Source organism: Bicyclus anynana, chromosome 7 (genome assembly GCF_947172395.1).
Source record: "Bicyclus anynana chromosome 7, ilBicAnyn1.1, whole genome shotgun sequence".
NCBI lineage: Eukaryota > Metazoa > Arthropoda > Insecta > Lepidoptera > Nymphalidae > Bicyclus > Bicyclus anynana.
Genome location: NC_069089.1, coordinates 5,512,778 through 5,535,025, shown reverse-complemented (window position 1 = coordinate 5,535,025; position 22,248 = coordinate 5,512,778). Strand labels below are relative to the sequence as shown.

The following is a 22,248-nucleotide window of genomic DNA, read 5'->3' as shown; positions in this document are numbered from 1 at the left end:
TCCAATAGGTATAGCAAAGGAAATAAAAGAGGAGATATTATGTTTGTCAATTGCTGTATTTTCATTAATTTCATTAATAACCAACAGTAAAATCATATCAGCAAAGATCTTGATTTTGATAAATTAGTATATAACAGAAATATAAAAATCTTATGCATAAATATATAATATGTCACTTCCAATTATTTGTTAATACTTCAACACCCACCAACTGTTAATAATAATTAGACACTTTGCTGATGTGGTTTCTATAAATTACAATTAAACTAAGGTGACCAACTTTCTGCATAATAATGTAAGTTTAACAAGTATTAAACCTTAAAATATATAATTTTGAATAATTGCATGCACAGGCGCAATTTACAAATAAGTAAATAATAATTTATGTACTGCACTCATAGACTTATTATATATACATCTTCAGACCTATTCTACGGACTTGTACCGCACCCAACCAACATTGTTATTTTTTTGAGGGTAAACTCCCACAGAAAATATTTAACACCAATAAATTTATTGTGCCCTTACACTGCACACAGCTATAAATTTGATTCGCAACACACATGTGTAATTTTTACACATTACTTTGACTCATTACACAGAATATTTGATTACTTTATTGATGTTTTGCTGTACTATTCATTTGTTAATTTAAGTTACAAATTCAATATAACTTCGTATTTCTGTAAGTTGTAAATCATTTTTATACACAAACTGGAACTATATTCCTAAAAATTTTGATCATGACGAAATAAATTACAACAATAAAAAATCGATTCTAAAGAAACTCTGTTTTAAACGCGTTAGATCATTGATCATATACTTTGACAGAGGTGTAACTAGCGAGGCTGGTCCCTCTGAGTATATGTCTTCAGACTTTAATATGTCTATGATTGCACTTATTAATTTGATTTTCATTATTCATAGATCATAGTGCTTTAACAAATTGGCCACCTTTTCTAATTTACTCACAGATAAAACAGTTTCGTAGTTGTAACACGCAAATACTACTGTGTTTCTATAAGCATAAAACTATTTTTAATATAATCAGATTTCTGTTAAAATATTTTATAGACAGTATAATAATCAAAAACATTACACATTGAATGACTGAATAGCTCGATGAATGCGAGTATGGAATGTTCTAAGCGCACATTGCTATCGCACTAGCTTGATTAATATATAATTATAATTAATAATCCATAACTAATCTAATAATTATAGATTTCAATAACACGATTTTCTACGCACTTCTTTTGATCAGAACATCATACATTGATAAGCTTAAAATATATTCAACATAATTTGAATTAATTCGTATATTTTGTTTTTTTTTTCGGCATATCCTATTCTTTCTGTGCTGAATATTCTTAAAAGTGACAAGTCCTTGAACAATTAAGTACAACATCAAAAGCTTAATATTTTAATATTTATTTATTATTAATAATTGTACTTTCACTATAATTGTAGGTTTTCTGACCTGTTAATGTCTCAACCTTTCTAAGAACTTTCGCAAGATCCACAATAATACTACAATATTAAATATTCAATATTGACATTGTCTCTTAACAAGCTACCTCTAATAGTTTCTCATTAAAGTTAAATTTGCTTATTTAGCTAAATTAAACAGCGTCAAGCTGTATCACATTTACGTAACAGAAATAAATAAAATATATCGCTTTGAAAACTATTATGTACTACATAATATTATAATACAAAAAATTGAGCTATTGCCTAGACATACAACCCCGGGATATCTGTAACCATGTCAGTGTGTATAGAAATTAAACTCTATCTGTAAGGAGAGAAATCATTGCACTGCAATGAAAAATATATTTACAAAGACGCTACAAGGGTTTTCTACAAAAGAACAAGTTACGAAGGACAATGACATGGTTATTAGAGTCGCATACCACTCTGCCCTTCAAGCACTGCTTTAAGCTGTGTAGAAGGTTTATCAGCATCATCATCATATCAGCCGATGGACGTCCACTGCAGGACATAGGCCTTTTGTAGGAGGGACTTCCAAACATCACGATACTGAGTCACCTGCATCCAGCGAATCCCTGCGACTCGCTTGATGTCGTCAGTCCACTTGGTGGGGGGTCAACCAACACTGAGCTTTCTAGTGCGGGGTCGCCACTTTGGGACCCCAACGTCCATCGGCTCTTCAAACTATGTGCCTCGCCCATTGCCACTTCAGCTTATAAAGGTTTATAGGGCGTATAAATAGCTCAGAATATATAAAAGTCCGCCACAGTGTGCTTACTAAATCGAGTGGAATGTATATGCTCACACCTACCCGATAACTTTAGACAACAATTCAGCACAAACCGCAACCAAATAACAAAATAAATAGTTAAGCGGAAGTACAATATACTGTATTAGTACAAGATCCGGCATAACAAATACCCTCATCTGTTATTTAATTGGGATAAGAAATAAATGATAGAAAATATTCACATTGACACATTGCACATAAGAGTAGGTTGCCTGGTTAAATTGCGGCCGAACAGTATTAAATGCATATATTTTTTCATTTTATTTAATCTTCTTCCCTCTTTGCTTGATTATTAAAAATCCTACACTATAGTACAGCGTTTCTTGATAAGCACTGTTTACCAACAAACAAATTGAAAATGAGGGTATTAATCACTAGTCATTTCACACCTAATAATAATTATAATTAACTTGTTTTAAAATTAATAAAAATAAATTTGATTATTAAGCTTACAACAATTAGATATGGTTAATATATTTTATATACCATTTTATAAACAAAACGTATCTAATTTAAAATAAATAAGTTATGAAATGACATGTGTTTTCTACCTTCATTTCTAATTTATTTGTTGGTAAACAGTATTCATCAAAAAAGGCTGTAGTATAGTTAAAGGAATATTAACTTAATATAACAGAATTGAAAAAGTAAAAGTTGCCTGTTTTCACACTGCTACAGTGGGGTTGTCAAATACAAACAGTTAAATAGTGTTATTTATATACCCTCATAAGTTATTTAGTCGTCTAATATGTCAAATGAAAGCTTATTTTAACTGTATTAGGATTCCTTTGATTTAGTTAATTTAGTTGATTTAGTTTAATTAGATTTTGTAAGAAAAAAGTGTTTGCCCGCAATTCAACTTGGCAACCGATTTGCTATGTGTCACTGAACATTTTCTATCATTTATTTCATAACAGAAGAGCATATAGCAGACGAGCGTATATATTTCCAATGCCGGATCTTAGACCATATTGATTATAAAATAATAAGCTTTCATTCAAGCGCTTAGGGTATAATTTAAAATTTTCCAATGTCAACAAACGAGTCATACTGCATTTCGTAGCTGTCACAAACGGTGTCCTCCTCAACATCTGCGGGATTGGTAGCAGTTGTAGATTTCCCACTGACATATTCGTCATCACAGACGGCTGTATTGTCAGAGCTCTCGCTATTACTATCGATGTACTCGTATAAGCGATTGCTTGTCACGATCTCTGACACCTCGCACATACTCTGTACCGTAGAGCTTTCAACGTTGACTGCATCGAAGGAATAAGAAAGCACAGCATCATCGTACGTAATGGGAACTTCGATGTGAGACGAACAAACGGTATCCTCCTCAACATCTGCGGGATTGGTAACAGTTGTAGACTTCCCACTGACATATTCGTCATCACAGACGGCGGTATTGTCAGAGCTCTCGCTATTACTATTGATGTACTCGTATAAGCGATTGCTTGTCACGATCTCTGACACCTCGCACATACTCTGTACCGTAGAGCTTTCAACGTTGACTGTATCGAAGGAATAAGAAAGCACAGCGTCATCGTACGTAATGGGGACTTCGATATGAGACGAGGAAGCCTCTTCGGTGAACCGACCGGAGTCTCCCAATTCCGAAATGTTAAGGGACAATGTGTTGTCATCTGCCAACATTTGAGATTCGTTCTGTTCGCGATCATCCGAGCTTGGATTGTTTTTCTTGTATATCGGTACATTAGTGTGTTTTGGCGAGTAATTGTCGTCCGACAAGTCCGCTTCAGCGTTCAGAGTTACGTCGTTTTCGTCGCGCTCATGCTGCAAGTGTTCCGAATCATCACATTTGGTGGAATCGTCACTGTCGGATAGAATGAGCTCGATGCTGCGATCCAGAAGCCCAGTGTCGGTGCACGTGGAGAATTCATCTTCAAACACTATTTCGACACTCCTAATTCTCATCAGGGGAATCTTTGCTGGTGAGATTTCATTGCCCTTGGCGGTTCTGCCAATTTTGTGATGACCAGACTCCGCGTACGAATCCGTACATTCGCTCACGTCATCGTAATCTATCTCGTAGCTTCTCAAGTCGGAAGCGCAGGGCGAGCTCTCGGTGGCTCGATTAGTTTGGGGTTTTAATGTATAATGTGCATCAGTATGGTCGGGTGAGGGCGTGCGTGTGGTATGCGTATGTAATCCCTAAGGTTGCGATAACTCTTATTGTATAGTGGTGCCGAGGTCTAGGCCGCCCTCCTCTTGCATCTTCGTGAGGAATTTGAAAACTCTCGACTCCTCGTCCGTCTGTTTCACCATGTCGATCAGAGCCAAGAGCTTTTTGATACCGATGAAAATCCTGCAAGCGTTAAATGAAAACGATGTTAGTTAACATCTCCGGTGATCACATAAGGGATATTTCTGGATATAAAATGGGTTATCCAAAAGGCAATGGGTTATGCCAATGTGGATTTTTAACTACGGATGCTTACTGCCTAATCGTATTGACAAGTCGATGCCAACTATCGGCGTAAAACGCTGAAGCATGATACAACTACATTTGTCTGAAATCAAAAATGCAGGACAATTTTGCAAATGAAGACATGCGTTATGAGGCGTCTACAGGTTTTCCGCGGGTAAAAATACTCACTTCGCCCTTGACCTCGGCGGGTCGGGTTGCGGTTTGGGTAATTCTCGTTTCGAGGGGTCTCCACCCCAAAACCTCCGTTTTTTCCTCCGCCTACGAGAAGATTTAATTATAGATAATTGCAGGCGGATATGGTGAAATAGAACGCCATACTACCGCATTCAAGGTCGTTCCATAACTGGGGCTAATGGGAAAGCTACTCACACACAAACATGCTGGGGTAACAACTATTAGGCATTTGTACTTACCTGACTTGTACTGGTTTCAACTACCATTCGTTCAGCAAAAATACACTGTAAGTACGTACCTTCCATATACGGCGCGGGAAATACTTGCCTTCTGAAGGTCAAACTAAATGAGGGTCAAAGGTAAAATATATACCTTGGAGATGTTTGAAAACACCGAACTGCGTCTGTTGAAGACTGAGATTTAAAATACCATACCTGAAATCTGTAGCTACCTTTTAGGTAATTTGTCTTCTGATGCTGAAACTAAATGAGGGTCAAAGGTAACAGATACCTATACCCTGGAGATGTTTGAAAACTGTGTCTGTTGAAGTCTGAGATTTAAAATACCTTACCTGAAACCTGTAGCTACCTTTCAGGCAATGGATTCTTGACAAATCGAACCGCCCTTCCCATCAGCGCAACCATAGAACGCAGAGTGTAATTGTTCTGAAATGTACAGGTAAAGCATTCGTTTGCTACATACTTGGCTCCCCGGAGGTCGTTCTGTATCTTGGCCAAGTCCCGCTTGGAGAACGCGTCGCTCTCTTCTAGAACGGCCATCACGTGTTCTGGCTGAGATAGGTTCGGCACATGTAGGACGCCTGTGAACGCAGATAGCACTTCCATGTCTTCTAGAACTTGCCTGTGAGAATTATAATGTATGCATCAGCAAAATAATTACAATAACTTTCATTTAAGTTGAGGACAGCAACCTAGCTATCTAACTAAATTACAAAATCGTCTTTACTGCGTTAATAGTCTGTGATAGCAAAACTTTCGTTATTTTATAAAAGCTGAAAGTATTCCAGCTTGAACCCCTATCATATAAATATGATATATATTATATATAGAATATAGATGATAAGATATATAGAATATATATTATTATTGATGATATGTATAATATAAATATGACAGGCAACTATGGAGTTGATAAATTCCAACACAATAGGCTAGTAGATATTTTTTAAATAGTCTTAAATTGTTTATTATCGTTCTACTAGATTGAAAAAAAAATCATAATTTTCGAGACGTGATTACATGAAAATTTTACTTTATAAATATGTTTTTTGCCAATACGAGCCAAATCGCCTGTCGGCCGTGACAGTCTATATTTCAACTGTTTCTTGACGTCACTTTAACAAATAAACAAACAAAAAAAACTATTAGTTAGAAAACTTGCCACAAAGCTAAGTCTCGATCCTCAAAACATTATCTATCAAAAAGACATACGCGATTCAACTTCATACACCATTGGCTGAAAGACTTTCAGCAATCTCCAAATTCAAATTCAAAATTCAATTCCATTATTTTAATAAGCATTACCGTCGGCTACTGGTGCACAAAATGAGCAACTTTCTCCCCTTGGGCGGCTGCTTCTTCAGCAAGACGAGCAACGCTTGGAGTGTCAGGTTGGAGTAGCGCGGTCCAATCGGCCCATAGTCCAGCAGGCGCTCGATGTTGTCCACCAGGATGCAGGACAGGGTTGAACGGTACGCGTCATCGAAATACTGAAAACAAAAACATTTATTGACAAAATGGCCAATGTCCAAACAACAACACATTTTACCTGGATGATTTTCCTGTTATTTTTTGTACTGACAAAGTATAAGTACGTATACAAAATTTCATAATGACTGCTTTAAAAGTTAAAGCGTAACAAACAAAGTAACTTATTTTCGCATTAATTAAATTCGTCTTCTATATGTTTATGTCCACAGCTAGACATAGGTCATTATATATTATGTAAGTACTTCAAACTTCATCGTAAGGATTATTAATGATTATTATAATTTTTGGTATCTGTAAGTGGCATGGCATTAGATGTAATGGACGAATTTTGTGCCGGTTTTTTGTTTGTGATCGAAATGGTTCTTAGCTTTAGATCATGAAAATCCGGCTTTAAAAAAAATGATTATTTGCAATATGCCTTTTAAATATTCCCCTCCAACTAGTCGGGAAAGACTGTATTAGGAGTGGGTACAAAAATAGTACAATGGGGCGAGGATCGAACAACCACCCCTCGGTGATGAGTTTGAACGGTCCGTCGAGCTATTAAGGCTCTGTTATGAAAAAAATATGACTGGGTTTATTTAAAAAAAAAACTCGATTTCAATTTGTTACTTAAATAAATAATCAATTTATCTCTTTATCAAATCGATCTAATGGTTTAGCTGTGAAAAGGTAACAGACAGACTACTTTACGCATTTATAATATAGATTTATTTTAAGCGAATTTATAAATATAATGGATTATCACCTTTCTGATCTGCAAGCATTTGGCAGATTCTGTGAAGCCAATCATATCTTCAGGAGAGCACACTTTGACGAACGGGAAGTCAGAGAGTTTAGCAAGTTGAGCCGCCAGAGCTGTCTTTCCACTGTTGGGTGGACCTTCGAGGAGCACTGACACCAGTCCTGAATAAATATGAAAAAAAAAATATAAAACAAAAATCGATGCTCCTAAAGACTACTACAAACTTGTAGCAAATTGTTGGCCAAGACACATGAGCCCCAAAAAGTTATTAAATATTATTTTGTCAATGAATAACAATTACAATATATTGTAAAATTTATTATTTCAATGTGACTCATCATTTCAGTGACTTTGGTTATTATAAAGTTTATAATCAGAATATTATCATTAGCATCATCCGATGGACGTCCACTGCAGGACACAGGCCTTTTGTTTGACTTCCAATCATCACAATCCTGAGCCGCCTGCATCCTGCAAATCCCTGCGACTCGCTGGGGGGTCGCCATTCCAGCACCTTCGGACCCCACTTCACACTTGCCACTTCAGCTTCGTGTTTCGTCGAGCTATGTCGGTGACGGAAAGGGGATGTTGGTTATGTTATTTATGTTAAAATACACCATGGCTTACCGCTGGCTTCAGTAGCCCTGGCCTGCTGGATATACAGCTGTCCGTCTTCCAGCAGCGCAGAGACAGGATTGCCCCAGTTGATGACACCGCGCGAGAGGAAATGTTCCAAAGCCTCAGCCGCTGTTCCAAATGCCTAAACAATTTGAACATGTTTTAAGCTTTAATGGCTCAAAGTTAAATATGGCAGTCAAAACAAAGGACTTGGTTTCGAAATGCACGCGTTATGACACCGAACATCGAGACGACGGGTCAAACAAGTTTGACAATTATCAAATAGTAACACAATTTTATGCTTTGATTAAAATAACTAGCACTTAACAGGCTTCCAAAATATCTAATCTAACCTCTTCATAATATTAGTTTCGATATAAAACAAACGCAGTGTAAGCACTAAAACTAACTACTAAGTAACTAACTTTCGTAATTATTAAGTAACTTTTAACTGACAACGATACGCCAATCAGTTGTCTCTAGTCCATTTGAATAATTAGAAATCTCACCGGTTTGATATCGTTCTCCAGAGCATGGAGAAAGTCCCCTCGCTCCACCATAAGCTTCTCCATGGCCTCAGGATCCACTTCCACTTTGCTGGAAGCCTTGATCAACCTGTTCATAGCCGTAGACTGAGCCGCGCGGACCAAACCTTCGAGCTCTGCGCCCGAAAAGTTCTTTGTCAACGTTGCTATTTCCTATAAAGGAAGGAATTATTTTCATTATAATGTAAATTTCCATTTGTACACGAGTTACACGACAATGAACATTCTTAAAAAGTGTTTTTAGAGATCTCTATCAGGATTTTGTACTTTATAACATCAATATTAAATAGTTTTACAGTTTGGGTCTCTCGCATTTGTGCGGTGATAACTTCTTATGGGAGGGTAAACCGCTTCGTAACGTAACGCGTTACGGCGACACTGTCTGGCTTCCCTATCTCTAAAGCATACGGCAGTAGGTTCAAGTTATCACTTCTGTCGAGCGTCCCGAGACGCACATGTTTTTGTTTTGCTGTACTACTATAACCTAAGCCAAACTGTCTTCCAAAAGTAGAATATCAGCTATAACCTTTTGAGTGTAATAAAACAAATAAATAAATTACAAAAATAAATATTGTAAACATAATTTCAATGGCGCCCAAATTAGGTAGCATGTCGTGTAACTGGGTTCGTCAGAATTTTAGTCATGAGTGTGTGCGCACCAAACACTTCTCTCACTGTATGTGTATGCGTTAAATGGAAATACACAGTGAATATAGCTATAGCTCGATTCAGTTCAGGATTTGATATTTTGGCAAGTTTGGTCAGGTTATAGGCATCGGCCGTGGTTAGTTACAACTCTACTGACAAAGACGTAACGCCCAGCGTATTAGCAATCGTTCTGGTATGTAACAGCGTAGAAACCGTCAGAGGTATGGGATAGAATAAGCTCGTACCCCTTTCAAATAAAGCTGTTTCTATCTTAAGATTGCATTGCCACTTAACATCAGGTGAGATCGCAGCCCTTGTGTCAGTGAATAAAAAAATTATGATTTTAGTAATTTTTCCTTATCTGTCCTATAAGACGTTGCTCCACCAAGCACCAAGTTTCAAGAATCTGAGTTTACGGAAAATACTCTTGTAAGTTTTGATCATTTTGAGTGTAGAAAATTTGCAGCATAAACGGCTGTACTTTTTGATTGTGTTGGCTTAGAAGTTTGATTTTTTCACAGCTCTAATGGACAGTAAAGCTGAGTATTTGATATGAATTTCAAATTGATACCTATACCGATACACATTCCTGAGAAAAACGGTCTTGACAGACATCCGTTTTTCCCCTTTTGAGATTCGAAACCCTAAAAAACAATTATAATATGGAGGGTAGATGATGAAAATCTTACATTGGCATCCACGTCTTCAGCGATCTTTTTATATTCCCTCATACGTTTAGTATGAATGTTCAATATCTGAACTCGTCCCTTCTCATCGGGCAAGCCGATTTCCATCTGCACCTCCAATCGGCCAGGTCGCAGCAATGCTTCATCTATCATGTCCCGTCGGTTGGTCATGCCGATGACCAGAATGTTGTTCAGCTGGTCAACTCCGTCAATCTTTGACAACAACTGGTTGACGACAGTGTCGTGGACGCCTGTGTTGCCGCCCACGGAGCCTCTGGCCTTGCAAATGGCGTCGATTTCGTCGAAGATGATTATGTGTAGGCCACTGTTTGGGCCGCACTAGAAAGGAAATTACGTTATTAATTTAATTAATAATTATAAATATTAACTTAATTAAATTATTATTAATTAATTTAATATTTATATCTAAACTAATACATTACATTATTAGTTAAGAACATGTGTGAAATGTAGAATTCAAAAAGTTTGTTGCAAAAACCATTATACTATATTTAAAAATGTTAATTTTGACGTTAACTTTTGATTTTTGAGGTTTCTGAACTCAAAATCAAGATTTGACTATTAATAAGATCTTTTTGATATCTATTTATAGCTAAAAACATTTAACAATATACCCTTTTTTCTTCCTCCTCCGCATCCGCGAACAGCCGACGGATGTTGGCTTCGCTCTCGCCAACATATTTGTCCAATATTTGGGGACCGTTCACAATCTTTGGTTCCCTCGCATTCAACATATTCCCGATCTGTCGCGCCATCAAAGTTTTACCAGTACCGGGCGGGCCGAATAGCAGAATACCCTTTACGTGTTTGCAACCTAAGATTATACATTTCATAGTTAATATTGATTTTTATTTTATTTACACATTGTTAATATGAATATAATTATTAGTGTTTACCAAACTGTTTTTAAATCGATTGTAATTCAAAAATCGTTTTTCACCACAAGATTTCATAGCACATAGACAAGACTGAATCAAGCTTAAAAGCAATAATAATCTTATAGGCATTTAGCTAACTATTGCTAAATATATGATTATTGCTGTCATGATTGTATTACTCAGCTACGAATTATCCCATATTATATAGATAGCTGAATAGACAATCAGAAAATGCTTTTCTGCTCCATATTTTATGTCATATGTTTATCACAGTCTATTTAAACAATCAAAAAGAAAATTATACAATACCCAATCCAATCATAAAATCAAGCAGGCAAATTGCTCTAACTTCTTATAATAACCATCCAAAATATAATATACTGATCAACTGATAAAGATAAGAAATAGTAAAGCTAAGGAATGACAGATGTCCATGATATATGTCACCCAACATACCCAATTGTTCCACAACTTCGGGAGGGAAGACTCTGGAGGCGAAAGCTCGCCGGAATATCGCGTTAAATTCATTGTCCAGACCACCAATACCCATTTTACCGAAGTCCCAGTCTGGGTTGATGATGGACTGGCGTGGTTGTTTGCTGTGTACAAGGTAATGTTGGTCATTGTACTATATGTCAACAGTCTAGGCTGTTAATAGATTAGTCTATAAATACAAGCCTTGATACAAGAAGGGGGGGAATGCACTTGGGTGCAACAGTAGTAAATAAGTAGATACAGTATTCTACCCAGAGGAAGTAACTAACCGAGTGATCAACTGATCATCAGAGAGTAGGCAAACATTACAGTCATATTTACAAAAAAGATATGACAAATATTTTTTTAGCAACTTTTTAACCGACGTCTAAAAAAAGAGGAGGTTCTCAATTTAGCGCGTAAGATTTTCTATGTTTGTCACCTCACTTAGTCACTTCTTGCTTCCATTAAATTTCCACGTAATTTCGGTAATTTGGTTTTAAAATCAATTTATCTGAAATAAGTAAACGAAAGTCCCAATAAATTTACTTTCTGGTTACATTCTGTTAACAAAGTTAGAAGGTATGACAGGAAAGTTGGTAATATTTTTTTTTTAGAAATGTTCTTGTTATTCTGAAACTGGAATAGAACTTTTCCTTGAGCAATACTCACCCTTTTGCTTTGCCCACGAGGTTGAGAGATGAGCTTTCAGCTTTATCAAACTGAATGCAGGCATCGGGCAAGAGTCGGCCGAATCTAACGCGACGAGGTACGGCATTGGCGCCCGCTGCTAATGCTTGCACATCAACACCTTAGGACAATAATTCTCTTGTAAATGTAAATTCCAAAGTGTTCACTTTAGTTGTAAAAGCTAAATGTTTATAACCACTATTGCAACTAAATCTGCTTCATTATTTTTTTGACATATGTCATAAATTATTATGATTGCTTTATAAAACTTACAACAGGGAAGTATACTAGCTACTTATCAGTACCAGCTAATTTATTAGCTACTAGCGGCCGCCCGCGACATTGTCCGCCGCTCTTTAATCCAGCCCTTACTGTATGCCACTCCGTAGTGTTGCTGTAAAAATGGAGTAACTTTTCCCGTTTTCCCAACATTTCCCCTCACTGCTCTGATCCTATTGATCGTAGCGTGATGAAAAGTATAGTATAACCTGCCCAGGAGTATGAAGAATAATTATACCAAGTTTCATTAAAATCAGTCGAGTAGTTTTTGTTTCTATAACGAACACACAGACAGACAAAAATTTTACTGATTGCATTTTTGGCATCAGTATCGATCACTAATCACCCCCTGATAGTTGCATTGCAATGCGGGTAGGTCAGCTTAGAGGTGATAACACTTTAAACTATCACTATCAGATGATAATGATTTTGCCAAAAACATATAACTCTATAGGGGTGTACCTCATACCTCTAATAGCATACTACATTAACTTCCCAACAGTGAGCTGCTACTAAAATCTTGGAAGAAAGAATAATCAATGTGATGTCTGTGTTGATAAATCAATGAGAAAAATCTGAACAAGCATAAAAGGTATAGATTTTTTAGATAGCTTCATAAATTAATGATATAATCAATAGTTACCCTCTAAATTCTTAACAATCAAAGACAACACTTTCTTGTCTTGGAACGAGAACGCAAGCTGCTGGCCGACTGTGAATATCTGGTTCGAGAACTGAATGAGGAAATCACGCGCCATTTGTTCAGAGTCATAGGGCTCCAGCGATGTCCTGTGAAATATTCATGTTTAAATTCATCATCATCATTATCAACCTATATTCGGCTCACTGCTGAGCTCTAGTCTCCTCTCTAAATGACAGAAGTTAGGCCAATAGTCCACCACGCTGGCCCAATGCGTATTGGCGGACTTCTTAATTCTCTGGTATACAGGTTTCTTCACACTATTTTCCTTCACCATTGGAGACATGTGGTATTTAATTTCTAAAAATGCACACAACTGAAAAGTTAGAGATGCATGCCCCGGACTTGTTTCGAACCCACACCCTCTGGAATCAAAGGTGGAGATCATATTTATTTTACTGGGCTTTCACAGCTCTGTTTAATAATTACTAATAATAATTTATTCCATATTAAAAACTTGGCTGTTTCATCTATGAAGTGCCATTTGAGCATAATCTTAAGGGGTTGTTCAAGTATTACGTAAGCACTATAGGCGGGGTCTTTGCTTTGCTTATTTTTGATGACATGGGGGTGGGAGGTATAGACGTAAATAACTACTGCTGACGTAATCACACGTCAGCAGTAGTTACAAACAAAACACATTTTCGGAAATTTCCACAAATAAAAAAATTGCAAGTAACAATGTTTACGTTAACCTGAGTGGGGGTAAAATTTTTGTTCATTTTGTTGACAAGGCGGGTGGGGGTTGGGGGGGAGCTTAAATAATTGTAATAGTTCTGCTTCTGTAATACTTAAACAGCCCCTAATGTTTGACTTGGAATATTAAAAAATAAATTAAATAGAGAAAACTTTAATTACTAAAGTAACCCTAAAAGAAGAAACAATTCTTCTGGAAACCAAAAAAAAAATCTTCTAATCCTGGTATAAACTATTGAACATACAGCCAAAATGGCTATAACGATGTATGATATGAGTACTCACGTTTTCTTGAGCATAAAATCTGCTTCCAATGTGATACTGCACAGGCATTCAGCACTTTGTGCCTTGAAGGGCTTCACATCTATTGGCTATAAAAGGATTAATGGTCATTAAATGCAGAAGAGCCGTAAATAAACTAATTTTATAAATAGTGCCTTCAGAGTAATTGTTACTTTTCTATAAGCTTGTTAAAGTGATATAAGAATCTTCAAAACTCTCTATGAAATTAATCATATATGAAATTCTTGTGTCACAATGTTTGTTCCCATACTCCTCCAAAACGGCTTGACCAATTCTTATGAACTCTTATATTCAGTAGGTCTGAGAATTGGACATTTATTTTTCAAACCCCCAAGCCCTAGTAGGTAGGTACTGCTAGTAGTGTATATGATTTACACACATTATGATACAGTTGAACTAAATATCAAATATTTAGATGTTAAAATTATGCAAGTTGACAACTCAATCTTCTAGGATTTATCTACTGCTGAAATTAAAACAATATAGCAATTGCTCTCACATAGAATATTATAAAACATATTCTTTGCCTTTGGAACGAAAAAACTTTGGTTAAAAATACAATACTTATAAAATATTAACTATGTAGTTGAGGGAGAGGGAGAGAAAGGGGGGGGGGGGATATATCTTCTAAATAGTATGCTTGGTCAAAGGGGAGGAGGCTTAGGTTTTTGTCATATAGACAATATTCTCTATCTAATCTCACACTTTTTCGAGCTACAGTTAAATTTGGCTCTCAAAGTTTATCGTTGTATCGCTTTTTAGTCAAAACCCAAATAATAAAGATAAACATGAGCCAAATTAATTATTTACGAAGGTCAGAGGTAATCATTTATGGAAATTACACATTATGTATATGGGTATGTTCCCTTATCTAACAATACACAATAGTGACGGCCTCCGTGGCGCAGTGGTGCGCGCGATGGATTTACAAGACGGAGGTCCTGGGTTCAACCCCCGGCTGGGCCGATTGAGATTTTCTTAATTGGTCCAGGTCTGGCTGGTGGGAATCTTCGGCCGTGGCTAGTTACCACCCTACCGGCAAAGACATACCGCGGTACGACGCCGTGTAAAAACCGAAAAGGGTGTGGATCCTGCATTGCATCTTCACTTACCATCAGGTGAGATTGTAGTCAAGGGCTAACTTGTAAATAATAAAAAAAAAATACTACTGGTAGGTCACATACCTGTCCAATAGATAATATTGCCCATTTCCTTTGTGGTGCAGAGAAGCCCACAGTGCCCCTGTCTACTCCACTAAAAAATCTGATACTGAAGTGAAAGTGCTGAGACGGCCCTGTTGATACTTCAATGTGTCTGAAAATAACAATACATAATGGAACTACTTCTCTTCAATTTTTCAATTTTGTAAATAATGTGCTGCCAGAAGCGCCCACACAGAGAGATCAAATTGTCTGGGATGGCCAAAAAATACCTGAATAAGTGTCGCCGCACACGGGCCACACGCGACAGCCACAAACGTCGCCACAAGAAGCAAGAAGGAGCCACAAAAGAAGCTGAAGCTGGCTTCAGTTATTTGTGGTCGGTGGTCGATACTTGTGGTTGGTTGCTGCTACTTTTTGAACCCATACATGCAGCATCAAAATCTCGCGAGTGGCGTGTGGAGACGTTTTGTGTCGGCGGTTAGAGGTTGGTGCGGGCCACAAGAAGAGAGCAGCGACGATTGTAGCGTGTGGCGGCCACAGTCGTCAACCGTGTGTGGCGAGTGCATATAAAATGTTTGAAAACTACAGGAAATATGCCGGTAGCGGCGTTTTGTGGTTGTGTCCAGTGGTCCGTGTGTGGGGACCCTAAGTTTTTATTTAGGCGTGAATGCAAAACTAAGTTTATACAATTGTGTTCCTCAACAGAGATGTTGTCAGTTTGACTCCCAGCTCTGGTGAGTTTAGGATCTTACATTTTCTAAAATAGCTAAGGTTTGATTTGGTTTTAGTCATCAGCTTCCTTTCCAGCACTAATGTACCACCTAGCAATTTAGTGTTCCAGTACAATGTCACATAGAAACTGTCAGAGGAATGAGTAGAATAAACTTGTGCCTCTTCCAAGTAAGCCAGCTACCATAAGCCTCTGATTTGATTGATTGCAGTCGCTAACTTATCATTGAATAAAAAATTTAATTGTTAGGAAAAATAATAGTCCTAATGGTAAAAATCCTATTCAAACCTAGTTTTGCACAAACACAGGATTTGAGTTTGATCTCTTTAGGGAGCTACAGACTATATGGAGAAACAAGACATTTTGTATCAACTTACTTGACATCACTGGGGAAGTCATCAGGGTTGATGAGAGCACAGTTGGTGATGGCCAGTTCATCTGATGGACACTTGGCTGCCTTCATGCGCTGAAAAACTCAAAAAATTGATAAATCTGTATGTTTAATCATGCATGGAACCCTATTACAACTAATATTATAAAGGGGTACAATTATTTTTTATGATTTAAGTCGAAAACTACTTGTCTACCAGCCCAGGATTACTCATTAAAGTCTGGCTGCTCGGATACATCACCCACTGGTCTGAAATCCAATCTCTGAGCTGCCTGACTTTTGCTTCCATTGTTTTTAACAGTAAAAAAAACTACAATGGGTGGCACACTTTGTAGCCAGTTTATTACTCTATTTATCCTTCTGTATCTTATATTTACAATAGGTTTACATTGCATGCTTTTTTACTAAACATATTGTGTATTATAATTTTGTCCTCCCTTGAAACTGCTGCATAGGGCAAGTGCTCTGGTTTTCTCGCCCCTAGATCAGAAGCGAGGTGGCACTCTACTTTCACATGAGTAATAAATATAATATCTCATTTATTTTTTAATCTGTAGTGAACAATGAACGAGAATTACGAAGTGCTTTCTCATACAAGAGATTGTCTTTTACAGCCCTCTTACAATACAAATTTTATCCGCCCCCTGAATAAAATATTGCAATTATGAATGCAGATTGTATTCTACACTTTTAGGTAAGATTATAGAAAATAATATAGTCTCATTATGCCAAAAACGCTTCGAGAGCCCCTCCATACACACGACTTTAGCAATAATTATGAATTCCCAATTATATTTTCGTCCAATAATGAACCTGGGATTTCACACTTGAACCAGATAACTCCCTTGACCCAGAGAGGTTTCTATGATGTAATACACCGACTAAAAATTTAATTAGCAAATGTTAATTAAAAAAGTGGTAAAACCAAAGTGCGATCATTATCTAAACGTGTATAAATATAATTTCGTGTTCATATTTACGCTAATTAATGATAATTTTATAAATAAATTAACAAGCACATGAATGACTATTGGCTTCTCTAATTTTTATAATACTTACCATTGAAGACATTTTCAAATAATTTATTGTTTAATTTTTAAACACACAGTAATGTTTTGACAATAATATTTCACGTTGATTGACGTGACGTCAACGCTGAATCAATGATCTGCCTCGGATTTTCTATTCCCCATTGAAACAGCGAATGGGTGAACTGGGGACTGCAGTAAAATATTTTGGCTGAAACTATTGGTTGAATGGATCAATACCGAAAACTTTGTATTACCAGCAAAAAAAAATCGAGTATTGAATAGCCTCCGAAAAAATTTAAATATTTCAATCCGCATTTACCAAAGAGGATTCAATTTCCCTTATAGTATTAAATTTTTGGGTTTACCGCCCAAAAGTCGTTCGTACTCGACTAAAGTACTAAAGTAGACTGTACGGCCCTCAGCAAGGAACATATTTACTCAGGAGCCTTCTTCGTTTTATCGTTTTACTATTAACGATGGTTTGGTATAAAAACATTAAAATCGACTCCCATTTCTCCCTTTACTCAGCCAATAGATTTCTACTAAATTTACTAGATATTCTAGCTAACATCGCTATATCTTTGACTGTTTAGATTAAATTCCTCTGAGTTCTTTAAAAGGAGTGGAGTGCGGTTAAAAAAGGTAGAACCCCAAGTAGTCAAGGCAGTTATTAAAAACAATAAAAACATTTTTTATCAGCCATCTGTGCTGTGGCTTCATTTGACGCACATTTGACGTTTGTGGTCTGTGTGTGGGTCTGTGGTTGTTGTACGGTAAAAAAAGTAAAGTTCGCTTCGTTTTTTTTAATTTAACTGCTATTGCTTTGTAAACTTTGGTGAACTGTATTTGTTGTTTTAACTTATTATCTATTAAAATTTAATTTAAATGTAAAATAATATGGCTTTGCTGCCATACATATTTCTCTCGATATCCATAGTATGTTGTTCTGGTAAGTAAGGCTATCTTTTGAACTCAGTAGTTACGTTACAAACTGGAAACGCCCAAATCCCTTTATTATCTTGTTACAGTATTATCAGTTTCAGCCGATTGCACCATTCCTATAGTCCTACGGAATACGTGGTTCTCTTTTGAAAATGGACAACAAACAATTACTGACATTAACGCCAGTGAGATGACTGCGAGGCAAGTACTGGTTCCTTCAAAACATTTTGATATTGCATGACCGCATGATATATTGTATTCATAAACTGAATATCTGGATCATAAATATGTATACTTCATACACTGCTGGCGGGACCATGCCATGGGCAGCTGCCCATAAGTTTTCAAATGTTTCTGGTTTTTACTCATGAGAGACTCAATGTTCTAAGATCCAGCAGTAGAAATATATACCCTCATCTGTTAATTATTAGTGATAAGAAATAAATGATAGATAAGATGAGATTCAGTGACATATAGCAAATAGGTTGCTTAGTTAAATTGTGGCTAAACACATTTTTCATACAAAATCTAGAAAACCAAAAACTACAGTAAAATTAAGCATAAAAAAATAAATTTGACATTATACTACTAAACAACTGATGAGAGTATTTTAATCACATTAATTAACTGTTTATATTTGGCAATCCCACAGTTGCAGTGTGAAAGCAGGCAACTTTTATGTTTTCAATGTTAGGTATATTATTTTAACTAGTGTAGGATTTTTAATAATTAAGCAAAGAGAAAAGAAGATTAAATAAATTTAATAAAATAATTATTCATTAACTCACTGGGTGCAATTTTACTACCCAACCAACCTATTTGCAATGTGTCAATGTAAATATTTTCTATAATTTATTTCTTATCCCAAATATATAACAGATGGGGGTATATAATATTCCTTATTCAGATCTTGTACTATTACAGGAATTTTTTTTTGATGAACTAATATATAACAAATTTAAAACATTAACTAATCAGATTATTGTAAAAAAAATTACCAGTAAAATGTTTAAGATATTTGTGTTTAGTGTATTGTAGATACTATACTAATAATCTGTGTGTCTAAGGCTTAATGTCAAAAGTTAATATATAAAAACAATTATTATCAAATGGTGATGGTGTAACTATTTAACAATTTATTTACTAATTTTAGAGGCAAATGTGTCAACATAAAGGCAGACTACCATGTCAACTATACTATGGTATTCCACTACACAGAATGCTATTATTGTGTGAAGCTTATAGTGAGAACTGTAAATGTACTGGAGAAAATTGAAACACCCTGTGTCAACCTGGGTGCCGATGAGGAGCCAACAGTTGAGAGAGTGTGCAGGGGCCTTAATCCGGATCAAAATCTAATCACATTGTTCTCAGAGAACTCTGTTCCAGTAAGTGCAAAACTTTGTAATATACTTTATTGTCTTAAAATATAATAAAATAAAACACTAAAAAAATAATATATTGCATCTCTTAGACAATCTAGTTCTATTTCAGAAAGGTAGAATAGGTAGAATAAAGGAGGTCCTGGGTTCAATCCCCGGCTGGGCAGATAGAGATTTTCTTAATTTGTCCAGGTTAGGCTGGTGGGAAGCTTTGGCCGTGGCTAGTTACCACCCTACCGGCAAAGATGTACTGCCAAGCGATTTAGTGTTCTGGTATGATGCCGTGTAGAAACCGAAAGGGGTGTGGATTTTCGTCCTCCTCCTAACAAGTTAGCCTGCTTCCATCTCAGACTGCATCATCACTTACTATCAGGTGAGATTGTAGTCAAGGGCTAACTTGTACAGAATAAAAAAAAAAGGTAGAGATTTAGAAACCATTTGTTTTAATCCTATGCACAGTTAACACATTAACAGTCTGGTGTACCTTATGTGGTACATGAGGAGCAATTCCGCTGAAATTTTGTGACCTACAAGGCACACAAGGCCTGTGTTACTCTTAAGCTTGGGAGTGGGTATTGTAGCAAAATCTGTGCCTTGGAAAGCAGTTGATAATTATGATTAAGATCCTATAGTGATCATTACAGAGTCAAATATTTTTACTATGATAGAGGGCTAGCAATCTGCATTGGAACAGATTAGTTGGTTTAAGCTCCAATACGCCGTTCCCAGAGAATAAAATCGTAATTGCAAAAAGATAATTTTTCAGGAAAAATAAAAAACTGATTTTCAAAGTAATAGATTTAGATAAAAGTGAGAAAGCTTGAATGTTCTTTTGTTAAGATTAATTGATAATACCCTAGATATAATAATAAAGCCATAAATTAAAAAATGAAATGTTACTGAAAATAAATCATTATATTTTCAATTTCATATTGTTATGCCCATTATCAATTTTATTCGCCATAAAGTCTAACCGGAATCCAATGTTGTACTCTGGAATATTATTGTAATATTTTGTAATTTCGTTAATAACTACATAAAAATTACGAAAATAATTTAGCAGATGTATTAATATCTATAGATCCCAAAAATTAAATAATACTGTAATAGGAGTCAACATTTTATTCTTGGTAACGTCGAATTCATTGTGTTTTAAGCAGTGGCATGCACTAGATTTTTACCTAAGTAGGCATTTTTGCATCTATGAAGTACACACCACTGGTAATATGCATTATGCATTGTCATGAAAAATAAGATGATGTTACAATGTTAATATTTCTCAAGCATTGTTTGTACAATAGGTCAACTGCAGATCATCACTTGAAGGAGTCTGGCAGTTTGCCTATCAGAATCGTTTTAGATTCACCGGTGAATGCAATCATCCAGATGCACAGATCAAATCCTGCCAGACGGCTGGCACACAGTTCCTGATCACCAATCAGAAGTTTAATATAACTTACAGAAGATGTCCTGGCATGTCTGGCACTTTTGATGGTGTTGTTGAATATAGCTGTCTTGGTAAGAAAATTCATTTAGTATTTTTAAGGGTTTCTTATTACTATTAGTTTCTTGTGAGATGAATATCTTAGTAATCCATGGAATAATTCACCATGTAGATGCCGGATCTATCAAGTGGCAGAGAGAAAATCTCAAAGCAGAGTCCTGGACTTGTGACCAATGAATGTAGGGTTAAGGAATTCCTTGACAATTGATTAACACTCCCCTTCTCTGCTCGTGTTGTTCTCCCATCATACCCAAATTTTAGATTGCTACGTTATCCGTAATTGACTTTTGACTAGTTTCATCCTTGATCAAGTAGTCCTTTTCAAAGCAAAGTTGGTGAGCAATTAGACCTTATACTGGTTGCAATACATTCTGCATATGAAAAATATAAATTTTTTATAGGTCACTGGTTTGTTAACAAAAACCACTTCTTTGCCGTTGCCAACACAAAAGAATCTCGTAAAGATGAAAGGTATAGGTGCTTCTTGAAGAACAGAGATGATGACTTGTACATTGGTGCCTCTATCACGCCCCAGTGCAATACATTGAAGACTGTAGAGAAGTCCCCTGAGAGATACAGAATTAATCCTGTTAAGGTATGTTGTTTTTACTCTATTATTTTTATTGCCCAATACAAAGATTATGATAATATTAATTTGTCTTATGTCTACACTGTGGCCAAGTATTATGCTAAAAAGATTATAAAGGAGAGTTCAATAATAGTCTTAGGTGAATGGGTCATGTTAAATTTTAGGTACCTAATCTAATCCTACCAATATTTTATTTGCGAAAGTTTTTATGGATGTTTGTTACTCTTTAAAGCCGCAACTACTGAATAGATTTGACTAAAAATTAAAATGAAAATAAACTTTACTATGTATATAGTAAAGTTTAGGACTAATATACTATTAAAACACTTTTCATCGTGGAAAAAAACCATGGTTCCCAAGGGATTTGTGATAAACTAAATTCTACCCGGACAAAGTCGTAGGCGTCCGCTAGTAATCTAATACAGGAGAGACTTGGAGATTTTTCGAATTTCTCTCCTGAAAAAACTGTAGATTGCTAAACATTTGCATTAAATTCCAGTAAAATATGCTTACATAATTAATAGACGCCTCAAATATTTGCGGATACCAGGAACCAGAAACGTATGCATCTAAGATAAATATTGTATGTTTCAGGC

The 22,248-nt window shown here is 36.1% G+C and overlaps 2 protein-coding genes across 3 annotated transcripts in view; one reads left to right on the top strand and one right to left on the bottom strand.

The window, feature by feature from the left end:
- Positions 1–37: 37 nt before the first annotated feature.
- On the bottom strand, positions 38–17,448 carry LOC112058152 (vesicle-fusing ATPase 1). The gene is made up of 15 exons (XM_024098840.2): positions 17,264–17,448; positions 16,191–16,279; positions 15,105–15,234; positions 13,903–13,988; positions 12,865–13,010; positions 11,925–12,063; positions 11,235–11,377; positions 10,515–10,714; positions 9,883–10,218; positions 8,510–8,698; positions 8,010–8,142; positions 7,386–7,543; positions 6,452–6,636; positions 5,610–5,768; positions 38–4,610 (listed from the first exon to the last, which is right to left on the bottom strand). Exons 1-15 carry the CDS (start codon positions 17,273–17,275, stop codon positions 4,475–4,477), a joined length of 2,241 nt encoding a protein of 746 aa, XP_023954608.2. The 5' UTR covers positions 17,276–17,448; the 3' UTR covers positions 38–4,474.
- Positions 17,449–17,990: 542 nt separating this feature from the next.
- Positions 17,991–22,248, top strand: part of LOC112058150 (uncharacterized) — a 12,542-nt gene continuing 8,284 nt past the window's right edge. Inside the window, exons 1-5 of one of the 2 annotated variants that reach the window (XM_052882687.1) lie at positions 17,991–18,184; positions 18,273–18,378; positions 19,331–19,565; positions 20,861–21,077; positions 21,465–21,658. In XM_052882687.1, the coding sequence (XP_052738647.1) occupies positions 18,133–18,184; positions 18,273–18,378; positions 19,331–19,565; positions 20,861–21,077; positions 21,465–21,658 (804 nt within the window). In that variant the 5' untranslated portion in view covers positions 17,991–18,132. Of the gene's footprint in view, positions 18,185–18,263; positions 18,379–19,330; positions 19,566–20,860; positions 21,078–21,464; positions 21,659–22,248 lie in introns of both variants that reach the window. The other variant, XM_052882686.1, reaches the window with a different exon arrangement.